Raw genomic sequence first — 14393 nt, 5'->3', positions numbered from 1 at the left:
CGCCCTGGCGCCGGCCGTTGAGCGCGCGGCGTCTCCAGGGTAACGGCGAGCACCGGCGGGAGCGGCCGCACCGCGCCGGGCCTGGTGCCGGGGCGGGGGCCGGCGCCGCGCCGAGCTCGCCTGTCGCCGCGGGCCCGGCGCGCCCCATGGCCTCCCGCGACAGCGATGCCATTTCCTGGTACCAGAAGAAGGTGAGTGGCGGCGGCGGCGGCCCCGGAGGCCGCGGCGGCCCGCGCCCACCGCCCGCTCTCCTCGCAGGTCGGGGCCTACGACCAGCAGATATGGGAGAAGTCCATCGAGCAGACCGAGATGAAGGTAACGGCGGCGTCGGCGGCCCCCGCGGCCCCTCGCCCCCCGGCAGCTAACAGGCCTTTGTTTTCGGCTTTGTAGGGCCTCAAAAACAAGCCTAAAAAGAAAGGTCACATTCAGCCTGATCTGATCGATGTTGATTTAATCAGAGGTGAGTACCCCGCAAGCGAGGTGCCGGTGCCCGGCGTCCTGCCGCAGCCCTGATGGGCATCGCCGCTTCACCCAGCCATCTTGCTTCTGGCAGGTATTTTCTCTTGAAATGTTAGCGCAGCTGAAATGCTGAGTCTGAAATGATCAGCTTTCCGGCAGCTGTGGTGTCAGGTCCTGTTAGAGGTCTCCTGCAGACCTGCTCCAGCCCCAGGCTGGTATGGTGCCCATGCTTCTAGCATTAATGCAAGATGAGGACTGGAAACCTGCAAGCAGAGAGAGGAAGAATTTCGGAGAGGTCCTTGGTGCCTTTTTGGATGAGAAGTGATTCAGCAAAAGCATTGTTAAATGCTTGGGGAGAATAGACTTAGGCAGGGGGAAGGGTCAGTAGCAAGTCTGCTGAGACAAAACGAGGGTTCTTATTGAACACACCTGTCTGAGCTGTATACATCAGGCAGCAGTTGGACTATTGTTCCCCTTTTGAATTTATAACATGGTCTGGCAGAGTTTGGTCTTGGCCAAAGGGGAAGTCATAAGTGAGAATATTCTTGTAATTCACAAATAATGACTTGTATGTTTTCTTTTAATTCCAAGGCTCCACATTTGCCAAAGCCAAGCCTGAAATCCCATGGACATCACTGACTAGGAAAGGAATTGTGAGAGTTGTATTTTTTCCATTGTTCAGCCAGTGGTGGATACAGGTTACTTCCCAGCGTATTTTTATGTGGCTTCTGGTGCTCTACCTTATGCAAGGTAAGGAGTGGGAGGAGTCTGTGCTACACTCTTTCTTTTGTAAGAAACACAGTATTCTTATGCAGTATTCTGTAATGCGGTAAGGCTCTTATCTGAAATCTACATGTCTGAGCACTACCTGCTGGTGTGGGGGACAGCTTTGCCTTTTGTGTTTGCTCAGGGTCTGCATTCACGCTTTTTAAGGTGATTACGTTACTTCTTGTGCTGTGTTTGCTCTGCTGTGTCTTGTTGATGGGGCTTTGGGCCAAAGCTTGAGCTGCATTTAATTCATGACTGCTGCTTTTCCTGTGGGGCCTTGAACCAGTTGTGTAATCAGGTGTGCTTCGGGGTCCGGTCTTTATGTGAAGTTATGACGATATTTCATTAATGAATGTAAGACACTGGGAGAGAGAGTAATCATCTGGGTAAAAAGAGTTTTGAATTTTCCTTTTGTTGTACTGAGTCTTTCACAGGCACCATGCTTCAGACAGCTTGTTTATACTTACAGCTCTATCAGAGCTGCAGTGGCCTGGCTTATGTTCCAGATATGGATTTGATGTAGGAACAGTTAAGTGAAGAGTCTTTGATTGGTGTTACACAGATCTGACTGGACAATTCTGATTTTTTTTTTTTTGGCCTTGAAAATCTATGGATTTAGGCAGCCTTTTACTATCCTTTTGGACCTTAACATTTTTACCAATGAAATCACTGCAGAATGTTTCCCTGTAGTTCTGGTAGCATTATATAGCTGATTCTTTATGCTGTGACTGGACCCCTTTCTCTCCTTTGAGGTGTTCTTTCAATTTTGTCTCTCAGTCCTGTGTTTATTCTGTGGACAAATTTTCTACCTCACCAATGCGTAAGGGAAGCTATTTAGCAAAGGTACTTTCTATTACAGTGTGCAGGAACATATCTACTGCAGTGTGAAGATTTATAGCTCAGGACTCTTTTGTATCGACCTGATTCTGTCATTATCTTTCTCTGAACTGATCTGGAATTTTGTCTGCTGAAGGTTATGAGTCGCTTTTTCACAGAACACAATTTAAAGCAGCCAAATTCCTTTTATATATAATTTCCTCCTTTGTGCTTTTGCATCCTATATTTTGATAGATTTATAGACCACTCCACAGAATAAGCAATTTCCATGAAATAATGGCTAACAAGATGTACAGAGTAGAAATAAACAGTGAAGATGGAAGAAAAAAGTGGGAGAGCTCCCAATATAATTTTTGCATTTGATACAATTTTCTCCTTTTCAGTGATAGCGGTTGTGTTGTATTTCATGATGCCTGTTGTGAGTGCGAGTGAAGTCATGGGACCAATGTGCCTTATGTTACTGATGGGGACTGTTCACTGTCAGATAGTGTCCACCCAGATAAACAAACCCTCAGGGACCAATGGACTCAGCAGGCGGCGGAGGTGAGAGCGCTACCCAGGTCATGTGCTGGGATCAAAGCATATGGTAGATTGCTCATGGTAGAAGTTAATGGATAAATGTATTTTCTTCTATTTTTATGTAAATACATTATTTAACTATAAATGTGAAAATGAGTATTTTCTGTCTGACTTGTAATCTTCTCACAACCTGGACAGATGCTGCAAATTTACTGGTTACAGACTATGATAGGTCTGCTTTAGTTTGCACCTGGACCTTTCTTCTTCTAAAGTAGCTTTTTAATCCAGGTTCTTTTTGTGGCCAGAGGAAGGCATTCTGCATTGTAAGGCATCCTCAAGGCTTTGCAAAGCAAACTGGAGTTCTGCTTTGGCCTTAACTGCAGGGAATTGCTGATGTGTGTTGATAAGAGGCAAATGATGACAGAAATGACTGTGATAGATTCATTGCTGGCAATCTTTTTTGTGCATGTGGGGAGATGTTACAGTTCATCTATTAGATGTTTAACTTTCAGATGTCTGACTCAGTGCAGATGCTGATAATGCATCTGAACACAGGATGATGAATGTGGATACATTTTTGCCTCCATTAGATTTCTACACTAAAGACTGTGTCCAGATTTTGTCTGTTGCGTCCTTTTCAATGCATTTATTAGTGATGTTGATGTCCTGTGGGTATATGCATAATTTCTGTTAATCCTAGTAAAATTTACTTTATTATATATGGAAATGAGCCTTCTGTGTGCATGACTCATTTAAAATAGCATCTACAGGCTATTCAAATCTGAATCAGATTTTTTGAGAAAGACCTAAAAGTAATTTGCCATTCAAACTTAATTCTCCCCCCCCTTTTTTTTTAATCAGGAAATTACGCAAATCTGTGGGTGTTGATGGGAACAGTTGGTCTTCTCCTGACAAAGCCAGTAAAGAAGAGCAATCAGAATCTGCATCCATTCTTGACAATTTATTTGGCACGCTCTTCCGAAGGAGGTTTGTGATCTTCACTGGGTTTGGTGTGAGTGTTTGTAATGACACTGTGCGAACAATTCAGTATCTCGAAAATGCAGACAAAATGTGTACTGTCACTAACGTCCCAAAAGTCTGCCAATTAGTTTCTTTCAAACTAAAAGCACTGTAGGAGACTGTTTACTCGTGAATCTTAAGTCTGTCCTTATTAGGAGATTGGACCAAATCTCATGCTGTAGCTGTAATTAAATGCTAGATGGGTTGCAGAAAGTGGCAAAGCATATTTTTATTTATCGGGTAAGTGACCTTTTCTGAATATATATGCTTAAATTATATTATTATTTTGCCTAATTTCAGAGCAATTGGGCCTTCTAGTATAAGTTGCCTGGATAGTCATCTCACTTTCCCTTCTTCCTTTTTCTAAAAGTAATTCAGGGAAAAGGAGGATACATAGTTTGGGATATTATTTCATTGTCTTCTACTGTTTTTTCAGGTGAGTTTCTTGATGAATTCTGAACTGACAGGTCCTTCCTCTTGATGCAAACTTCTTGTCTTCTTAAGTTGCTCTTTGTTAGTTTTTCAAAATTACAGTAAGAAAATATTTCCCTCTGGATTTAGAAATTTTAGGACACTAGCAGGTTAATAACAGGAACTAGCTTGTGAGAAGCAGATTGTGGCCCTTTTTATTAAAGGGACATAAAAGTGCCTGACAGCAAAATCAATTCTGTAGTCTCTTAGTTATTGCTTAGTGTGGGACCTGCATGGCAAGTGAAAGAGACCCTGATGTTATCTTCAAAGAGCTTTTCTCTGACATAAAAGCATTTAATTGTATTTTCCTCTCACAGAACCAGAAGAGTAAAGCTGGTAGCTGAAAAAGGGACTGAGACAGAAAATGATGCAAGTGCTGTGAATAATGGCATTAAACACAGACATGCCAGATCTGAATACAGGCTGTTGCCCTTCAAAGAGAAAAATAAACTTTCTGATGGGGAAAAGAGTCATCAGGTACTAGCAGGAAAGATCCATTTCAAATGGCAAATTTCAATATAGTCTGTATGTGCCCAAAAGTTTGTTGATACTGGACTGTATGGATTGATCTAATGCAAGATACTTTCTTTCTCTACATATCTTTGCTTACATATAGGAAGCCTAAAAACCCTTTCTACTTCTTGAGTTGAACAGCTGATATGGTGCTAATACTTTACTGTCAACACTTTTTCATGTGTATGTTACAACTGTCAAGTATGTTAAACACAGACAATCCTGGGAAATATCTGTTTTATCAAAGTGCTTGTTTAGTTGTAGAGACTTCAGGTCTCAAGCTGTTCATTTAAGGAAAACTGCTGGTAATGATTAAAAATAAATAAGCAAATACTCAAAAGCATTTATGCAAAATATTTGCCTTGCAAGCAGTTCCCCTTATTATCTTCCTGGGGGCAGGCAGGAAGATCAAGATTGAAACATCTCCTTGGGGAGAGGGAAAGACTGAGTTAAAGCATTGTGACCTCTGTGAAACCTCTGTGAAAGCTTTAAAACATAAAGCTTTGTGGAGTTATTTTTGAGGCTCCTCTTGAGTCAGAAAGGTGTCACCTCCCATGTGAAGAACTTAGATGAGGATCTGTGCTGAGCGGCGTAGTGCCCTACCCTCCAACTTGTCTGTTTCTAGGCATTCGGAAAGAAGCAGAGGGAGGTGTAGGGGGACACATCCCATGATTCGGGGTCTGCTGGGCAACAACTTGTAGATATGGCTGTCCTTTTGAGCTTAAAGTTGCTGGTAAGACATAGCCCCAAGAGCTGTTTCCTCCCCCCCTCACCCCCCATCTTACCCTTTACTGCCCCCTTCCCCCTAGCCCCTAAATCCAACTCCACCCCAACCCAAGATCCCCTCTCATTGCTGCTGCAGCAAGGCAAGTGCAGGGGCAGAGAGCTGTAATTTGTGACATCTCTGTGATGCTAAGCTGGCTTCTGTTTCTGTGCGTTCTGTGGAAAGTGTCCTCTTCCACTGGCTCTTGCAGGTAATTAGAGGTTGCTGTGTGTACAGGTATACTAGCAGTGTTGGCTTGGAACCTCTGCTTCGGGGCAGTTCGGCTTGGTCTTTTATCAGTGACTTTTTTAGTCTTATTTTGGCTGTTGCTTTTCTAGGATGAGTGCACCAACATAGGTGGTATTTCTGATGAGCTTTCGAGTGAGGAGGATGCTGAAGCAATGGCACAAAGGAGTGTGTTACATCAGAGTGTAGAAGGGGCCTCCAGTGACAACAGCTATGAAGATAAGAAAAAGAGGCCCCTTGTTTCCCTGAACCAGGCTGTCTCACAGGTAATCGTGTTGAATTAATGTAATTTCCCACACAATTTTATGCTATGGATAGTGAGCTGGTTTTTGTTTGTTTCTGGCAGGTCAAGCAAGCTCTTAAAGGTGCCAGAGACTCTGACAGTGTCGTGGAATCTGAACTAGAATCCACATTATATAGTCAGGTATGGTCATGAATACAAGAGATGTAGTTTCACTGAGCCTGCGCAGTGCAGGGAAAGCTCCCAAACCCCCAGCTAAAATAAACCATCGTTAAATGACAGTGCTTCAACATCTTTAGCCAGGAGGTGTGGCCTCTCTCCCTGCCCATTTGCAGCTTTGTGAACTGTGTTCACAATTGTGAATCTACTATTTTGTTTAACCAAAAAAATCACTCTACTGGCAGCAGCAATATGATCCAAGTTGCCTGTAATTGCTTATGTTGAAGACCTGTAGTTTGTGAAGCAGCACTGTACAGCACCTTTTTGCTAACATTTTGTTTTTGAAATGAAGAAATGAATCTAAATTTTTTATTTTGTGATACCTAAATATTCATGAAATGCTTTCACTTTATCCCTTCCTTTGTCCTCCCCTCCCCTAGATATAAAAGCTTATATAAATAAATATAAAAATAAAATATAAATAAAATCTTAAAAGAGCTTATGTAGAAGCCATAAAAAAATTAGCATCAGAATTAATAAGTCGATTTTTAGTTTTTAAAGTTGGGACTGGGGATGGGGGAACTGCTATTTCTGTGTGACTTCCTGCATGGAACTGCCAGTTACAAAAACTGTCACTGTGTAATGTTGCTTTTAACAAATCACACATCAGTTTGGATCAGGTGGGTTTGACTGAGCTGAAAGCTGACTTAGCTGTTGTTTGGGGTATGGGACTTTGCTGTGTAAATGTTTTCTTGTCTTTCAAGGACTCAAGGTCCTGCGTTAGTACAGGATCCCGGAGCTGTAGTGTGACCCGGAGAGACTCCGAAAGTACCCGTCATGACTCTGAGACAGAGGACATGCTTTGGGATGATCTGCTTCATGGGCCGGAGTGTCGCTCGTCCTGCACCAGTGACAGTGAGGAAGTGACTGTGAGAGGGGCAAGGCGGGACTTGAAGGAAGATGTTTTCCAGCAGGTTTGTTGATTTCCAGTAGCTGAGAAAGCTATGAAAGATTTTTTTTTTTTTTTTTTAATTTTCCGCTCTCCTCCCCTGGGCATAATATTGTACCTGCCCAAATAATATGAAAGACTGGTCTGAATGCTGTTGTCATGATGTGAGCTACCTACCACTGGATGATCCCATTCTGTCAGCTGTGCGAGTCATGCAGAAAGCTGGAATGATCTGAGCAGCAGTAATGAACTCTCTGTCCAGTTGTTATTTGGACAACTGCTAATCCCGAAACAAAGTATTTTACTCAAACACAAATTTGGAATCCCTTTTTCAACCTAAACTCTACTAGGCAAAGTATGATTTAATAGAGAGGCAGAAATACATTGTATGCCTGTTGCATTCTTTTCTCTTTTATAGAACCATTTGTTTTGGCTACAGAATACAAGTCCAGCATCTGCAAAAGTGAGTGCACTGATCTGGGAAGGAAATGACTGTAAGAAGGTGGACATGTCCGTGCTGGAGATCAGTGGGATTATCATGAGCAGGGTAAGAGGGCTGTAAGGCACTGCAGCCTCTCTCCCTCACAATTAAAAACAAAACAAAACAAACACCCCACCTCACTCCCCCCAAACTGAAAATGGCTATACCTGCAAATATGAAGTGCAGTGTAAAGTTGCCCCTGCCCCAGCAAATGCAGTTGGCTTGAACATTCTTACCTAGTAATTATGTAAGCAAAACGTAGGGAAGCTAGCAGGTCCTCTCAAAGACTAATGAGCACTGGCTATTGTTGGATGTATACCTCTGCAATATGCTGAGGTTTTTGGGGGGTGGGGCGGTTTGTTGTCTGAAATAGGTGGAATTATTTTATGCCATGTCCTTTGGGGCTGGTTAGTAGAGGGCCTGAATGCTTGATTGATTTAATGCTGCTACAGCAGCATGCCTTTCCCTTGATACAAATGCACAAGTAATGGTATTGGGTTTTTTTTGTTTTTTTGTTTTTTTTGTTCCTGCTTATCAGGTTAATGCCTACCAACAGGGAGTAGGGTATCAAATGCTGGGCAACATCATCACCATTGGATTAGCATTCCTGCCATTCCTCTACAGACTATTCCGCACAGATAACCTGGAGCAGTTGTGCTCCATTTCTGTAAAGGAACTTTTGCACATCTTTTGTGGAGCGCCTGCTAGCACTCCTGTCATTGTTTTGTCTGCTATCAACTTCCTAGAACGACTTTGCTTAACCTGGATGTTTTTCTTCATGATGTGCGTTGCTGAGAGAACATACAAACAGGTATGTCTAAAGGTACCCTTGCCTTTCCTGAACCCTGGAGCAGGTGGTCTGCTGATACCATTCTGCCTTTCGTAAAAGACATTGGTAGGACAAAGATGTCCCAGCAAACCCAAGTGTTGATGGGTAGCTGGTAAGATGTGCTAGAAGTTTAGGTAGGTGAGGCTGGTAAGACTCCTAGTCATCAACAACAAACTTAAACCTGTGAATACATTTCCTGCCCTCTGGACACCTCCTCCCCACAAAAAAATAGAAAAAAAAGAAGAATAACCTAACGTCTTGAAATGGTACTCTGCATGGAAGTGAACACTTCAGAGTGGAACTATTTATGAAGAAGAAAATACCTACAGACAACTCAGTTTCCTGTTCTAAGATGGAGAATGAAAGAGATGGTTGCATCACATCTCCCTTCTGACTATGGGCAATAGCTTTGTCAAACTGGCTGTAGATGTTGCATGCTAGGAAGGTGGGTGTCATTTATTGGTTTAGTGAGAGCTTTGTGGTTAAGCTTCCATAGCAACGGCAATTCTACCTCTGCCATACACAAGCTGAATACTATTATTTACCTGAGAGGTCATGCAGCAAGGTCCCAATTAGGTTCTTCTAGCGTGCCATGAGGCTAACATTTTCTGCCATGGTTACCATTAAGCTATCCCAAACAACCTTTTTTCTTTTAGACTAAGTTATGGTTTTGTGTGCATATATTTGTGTGCGTGTATAGTGCTCTTTCTTTTTTTTTTTTTTTTTAATTTGCAGAGGTTTTTGTTTGCCAAACTTTTTAGTCACATTACATCAGCTCGGAAAGCCAGGAAATATGAAATACCTCACTTCAGACTCAAGAAGGTAGAAAACATTAAGATCTGGTTATCCCTTCGTTCTTATCTAAAGGTGAGTTCTGATCCAGGATGGGTGTATTTAATTATTACAGTGGGTATAAACTAAGTCTCTAACACTTTTCTCGTTACTGTCTGGCATTTTGGACATCAGTGGTTGAATGTTTAAACAATTATGGCTGTTTGTGGAGAGCCTTGTCTTTGCAGCTCTGTAAGTCCAAAGCTTAGACCTAACTCAGCATCATTGTTTCTGCAGAGGCGAGGCCCCCAGCGATCTGTGGATGTTGTCGTATCGTCAATCTTTTTGCTGGCACTTTCAATTGCTTTTATATGCTGCGCCCAGGTGAAACATTTTTTTTCTTTTAAAGAAGTTAGTAGGAAAAAAAAAATATCTAGTGGAAGCATTTCTTTTGCCAAGCGTACAAAATGTATGCACTGTAGCTGTTTGTCTCAAAAAAAAAAAAAAAAAAAAATTTTTTTTAAAGCTTTGCTAATAGATGCTCATTCTCTCTATATATATGCAGAGGAAAATTTGGGCTTTCTATAACCATTAGGAGTATTTTAAGACATAGGCTTTTTTGCACAGAGGAAAGGACTCCGCTTAACTGCCTCTACGCTTCACAGGACATTTTATTTAAGAGGGCTGATTACCACACCCTCTTTAACATCAGTGTTGTTGACAGGAAAATAGCCAAGTTTCCTGGAGTGGAAAAGCAGAGCAACAACTATTACACCTTTTAATTCTTAATTCTTCTGTTACAGTAAGTGTTTTTAATGCTGGAGCTGGGCTTTTTTTTTTTTTTTTTTTTTTTTTTTTTTTTTAGCAAGAGACCCTTTAAGTCCTTAGGAAAGTTCTTGATGCCATGAAGATGCAGTTGTGGTAACAATAAGACTGATGATTAGCAGATACTGGCTCCCACTGCTGTGATCGCTTTTGTAAGTCACAGGTTACTGAACGAAGTCCTGACAGTCCCAGTCCTGCTGTAATAGTCCTGATGAGTGCTTGTACTCCCAAGTTAAGGCACAATCAGCTTAGTATGGCCATGGTGGTTTAAAGTGCCAGTGGGAGCAGCATACATGAAAGGAAAGACATTTTATTACTAGTTAATTGGATAGTGGGACAAAAGAGAAAGAACAAGCTTTCAGGCTAACACATTCATTTCTTGGGGAAAGAAAAGCAAAGTCCAAGCTAAAACTAGGTTAGAAACAAGGCCTTTTACTATAAACCTAGTTACATGCATGAATTATTACACTTCATGGGGAAAAATTTCTCAGTCAATAACTGTAGAGCACAGATATCTGTTCACAAGAGGTATAAAGGCAAGGCTTTTGCCTCACTCCAAAGAACAGGCATGTTACTCTTTATTGACATTGGCATTTTTTTCAACACAGGTTCTTAAGGGTCACAAAACATTTCTGAATGCAGCTTACAACTGGGAGTTCCTAATCTGGGAGGCAGCACTTCTTCTCTTTTTACTGCGCCTGGCATCCTTGGGCTCTGAAACCAACAAGAAATACAGTAATATTTCAATCCTGCTCACTGAGCAGGTATCTCCATTTAGCTCATTCTCCCTTTGACTTCTTGGCTTGTTTGGATATAATTATTGCTCAAACCATATTAAAAAATACTGGAATCAAATTTTAAAATTTAGAAACTGTTACTTGTGCTATGCAGTAATAAAGAGAAACACTGTACAGCAGGGGATAAGCTATTAAATATTTGAGCAGACTCAAACGCTAAAATTCTAGATTATTTTTGGCTTTGTGTTAAGAATATCTGTGTAATTTGGAAAAAGCATGAGCTACCACTATTAAATCCTTCTGTCTGTAAATGCATCACTTAGGAGTGGCAGCTGACTGCAAAAATGGCTCTAATTAATTTCCTTCAGTTAGAAATGAGTTGGGGGCTAATGCTGGAATATAACATTGACTCTGTAATGTCTGTCTGTTGTAGATCAACTTATACCTAAAGATGGAGAAGAAGCCAAACAAGAAAGAACAGCTGTCACTAGTAAACAATGTTTTGAAACTATCTACAAAGCTACTGAAGGTAAGTTCATCTCCCTAAAAATATACAGTTGCTCAATTTTATGTGAACAATGACTAATGTTACTAATGTGTCTTTGCTCTTCCCCTTTCTATTGTCTCGTGATTAGATAAGTAAGTTCTCACAAAGGGAGTTTGAGTTTTTCTGTTTCTATAGCCATGGCATAACATCTAGCAATACAAGACCCATGAGCTAATTGGGGCTGTGAATGTTTAATTACTAGCAGCCTATTGCAATTTAGGTAAGTTGGGGGAACTGGCCAGTAAGAACACAACATGCCTCCTTACTGCTTGAATCTCATTTTCTTTCAGCAGCTTCCATGGGGAATCTTGTTGTTGACAATAGCAAGGAAGTATTTGGAAAAGAAAGAGCATAATCTGAGGCACATAAAATAGCCTAGAGAAATTACAGAGCCTGTTATGTCAAGCCCATGTTTTGCAGCTTGTGTATCCACAAAGTAGACTTCAGATTCAGGATGGATGTTAAAAAAGCCATTTTTGAGCTTGGCATGAAGTAATGAAGGCATGAAGTAATTACATATAGTGGGAGTTTTGGTACTTAGGTTTAAGGCAGGCTATAGCTGCAATGGACGATTAGCAAAGTCTGGCAGAAAACAAGTATTAAGCTAAAAGCCAGAAGAACATTAGTTGCTTCTGGTATGGACAAATTTTAATTGCCCCCCCCCTTTTTTTCTCCTCCCATGCACTGCAGGAGTTAGATACACCATTTAGGCTGTATGGACTGACCATGAATCCATTAATCTACAACATAACACGTGTTGTGATACTTTCTGCTGTCTCAGGTGTTGTAAGTGATCTTCTAGGATTCAATATCAGAGTAAGTACAGCTGCCATATAACCTAACAAACAAGAAACATCTTGTAGGGGTTACTTTTGTACCATTGCTAACCCCCTTGCCCTGCAAGGGGAAAGGCCGGCCATGGGTTTGAATGAGGCTCCCCCAAATGGCCTGGTAATTCAGAGAACAGACCATGCTGGATGAAGCTTCATCTCCAGTAGCCAGGTGTTTGGGGGAAGGACAGACCTGTCTTAAATTGCAGTCCTGTTCAGGTCTTTGGTGCCCACTTAAAGCCAGAGGTCAGAACCCCAAGTTCTTTTCCTTTAGAATGAAGAAACAATCCTGCTGTGTCTCACTTTAGAGCAGAGCACATATGCAGGATAAACAAAGGAGAAAGAATCTTGCCTGTAGATGAAAAGCATTCAGACCTATGGCTCCCTGCAGACTGCCAAAACCCCATTTCCTCATATTGAACCTATTCCACTCTGCACACAATATTTTTCTGTCTGCTCAAAAGTTGAGTGTGACTTCCTAGCCCATTTCTTATATAGGTACAGGATAAGAGGGGGAGACAAAAACCCTGTTTGAATGAGAACAGCAGTTGCAGTCTGTAGGTTGCCTTTTGAAGTACAGAAGTAGAAAAAAATGCTTGGCTACCTCCCCATCAGTGTGAATTAAACTATTGTTTTGTGGATTTGGTACAGCACATTACTGCAACAGAGCACTATCAACAAGCACGAAAGTACTTCAAAAACAAACCAGATGTGTCCTTTAAAAAATAATTGCCTGGTCATATCAGAACTGTATAGTTTACTAATATTAACAAGTTTAAAAATGGGTGTTTATACATTTTATCTATAACTGTAAAATTAACCAAAGATCAGCATCTGTATATAAATTTGATTTCCTGATCTGCTGACTTTAATGAAAGAGCCTCTTTCAGCCCAGTACTCACCCTCAATCTGTCTTTTCAGCTGTGGAAAATTAAACCATGAACTGCCCAACATCAGCGTTCAGCCCTCTCCATCAGAAAGACAAGACCAGAGAAGATAACTAATGGCTTGGGCAAAAAAGCAGAGGTGCTCCAATTATGGAAATCTGTAACTACTATTTCTTTAACAGATTGTCAATGTATGTATCAAAGGTTTTTCCCTCTGCTTTAGTGTTCTACAACATACAAAATAAACTGGTCTAACTAGTAAAATCACCCCATGATGTGCACATGTAGTAAAACAAAATAAATGGGGCCAAATAGCAGTAGCTTGCATTGAAAACAGCAGGAACTATGTACATGTACTTTGGGGCATTAAACACTAAAAGCCTTGCTACAGGTCTTACTGGAAGGAAACAGACAATTGCTACAGGTGCCTTGTTTCTTTCAGATCTGAATCCTGTGCACATGATTAGTGAAGAGTCAGTCCTGCTGTTTCAGTTAGTAGCATCCTTTTTCAGAGAGCTCTGGAGCTGTACTCACATTTTTCAAATTTCTGCAGGCTTCTTCAAAGCTCTTCTCAGATCAAGTCATACATAGATGCATTTATCTGAATGTGCTGAAGAATATTTCTTTACTTAAAAGCTCAATGTGCTTTAGACTTTGCCTCTTTATCCTGAGCTACTGAAGGATGCAGTGAAATTCAGTCTGCACGAGATGTTTCCTCCATGTTGACAGTTAAACTTGCAGCTGCATAGCAGCAGTGTAACAGATTCATGCTGAATGGCTTACGTTAGGTCTTCTGCAAACAAATGATGATCATTTTTGGAAAACATTAGTTATATGAAAACAACCTTACAACACAGACTACAAGTAAAGCATCTATCAACTAGAGAATACTGCTGTGTTCATTCCCTGTAACTCCTCAGCTGTGTTTATACTGATGATGCTTATTAGGTTTTTCACTCAGTGGGCAGTTAATAGCTTGTGCTAGGTACAAAGGGCATCCTGTCATAACCTCTTCTGACAACGAGCTTAACTCAGTGTTCTGGAAAGCTGTTGAAGCTTTGCACTGCAATAGTTAGTGCCTTACACTGGAATACTGAAGAATGAGATCTGTTGTGAGGATCAGGTCAGTGGAAGAAACACAACAAAGACTTTCTCCCTTAAAAAGTAATTATTATTTAGAAATGGCACAGGAGAAAAACAAAATGTATTAATGACATATGTTAACCTTACTTATGTTTTCCTTCAGTTTTGGTAACTCTGCTATATTAGTAATGAAAAAAAGAAAAAACAGAGGACCGACCTTTTCATAGTTTCATTCTTTCACATAGGAGGTAAGAAGGAAAAGGAGTTTTTGGTAGTAGATTGTTTACAGTTATTTTCTGTACAGGGAAAGGTAAGATGTAAAAGGAAGTGACAATTTTCTATATCAAAATGTACAAATAAGCCTACAGTACAAGTATTTCATCATAAACAATTTATACTACATGATCTGATGTTTTTATAGTACCTTTGTTGAACAATTGTTACCTGAACAAGGAGGC

The 14393-nt window shown here is 41.0% G+C and overlaps 1 protein-coding gene across 2 annotated transcripts; it reads left to right on the top strand.

Annotated features, from left to right (window-relative positions):
* The first annotated feature begins 105 nt into the window (after window positions 1-105).
* Window positions 106-14340, top strand: PHTF1 (putative homeodomain transcription factor 1). Of its 2 annotated transcripts, XM_067310695.1 has the most exons (18): window positions 106-191; window positions 259-315; window positions 391-460; window positions 1051-1209; window positions 2448-2607; window positions 3445-3570; window positions 4392-4551; window positions 5689-5862; window positions 5943-6020; window positions 6761-6970; window positions 7364-7492; window positions 7965-8237; window positions 8991-9122; window positions 9324-9410; window positions 10460-10615; window positions 11022-11117; window positions 11826-11951; window positions 12887-14340. In XM_067310695.1, exons 1-18 carry the CDS (start codon window positions 147-149, stop codon window positions 12905-12907), a joined length of 2259 nt encoding a protein of 752 aa, XP_067166796.1. In that variant the 5' UTR covers window positions 106-146; the 3' UTR covers window positions 12908-14340. The 2 variants fall into 2 exon arrangements, with proteins under 2 accessions (XP_067166796.1, XP_067166797.1); XM_067310696.1 differs by lacking the exon at window positions 391-460 and having other exon boundaries at window positions 144-191.
* The last annotated feature ends 53 nt before the right edge of the window (window positions 14341-14393 follow it).

This window comes from Apteryx mantelli, chromosome 25, assembly GCF_036417845.1.
Source record: "Apteryx mantelli isolate bAptMan1 chromosome 25, bAptMan1.hap1, whole genome shotgun sequence".
Lineage (NCBI taxonomy): Eukaryota > Metazoa > Chordata > Aves > Apterygiformes > Apterygidae > Apteryx > Apteryx mantelli.
This window is presented reverse-complemented; position numbering and strand designations above follow the sequence as displayed.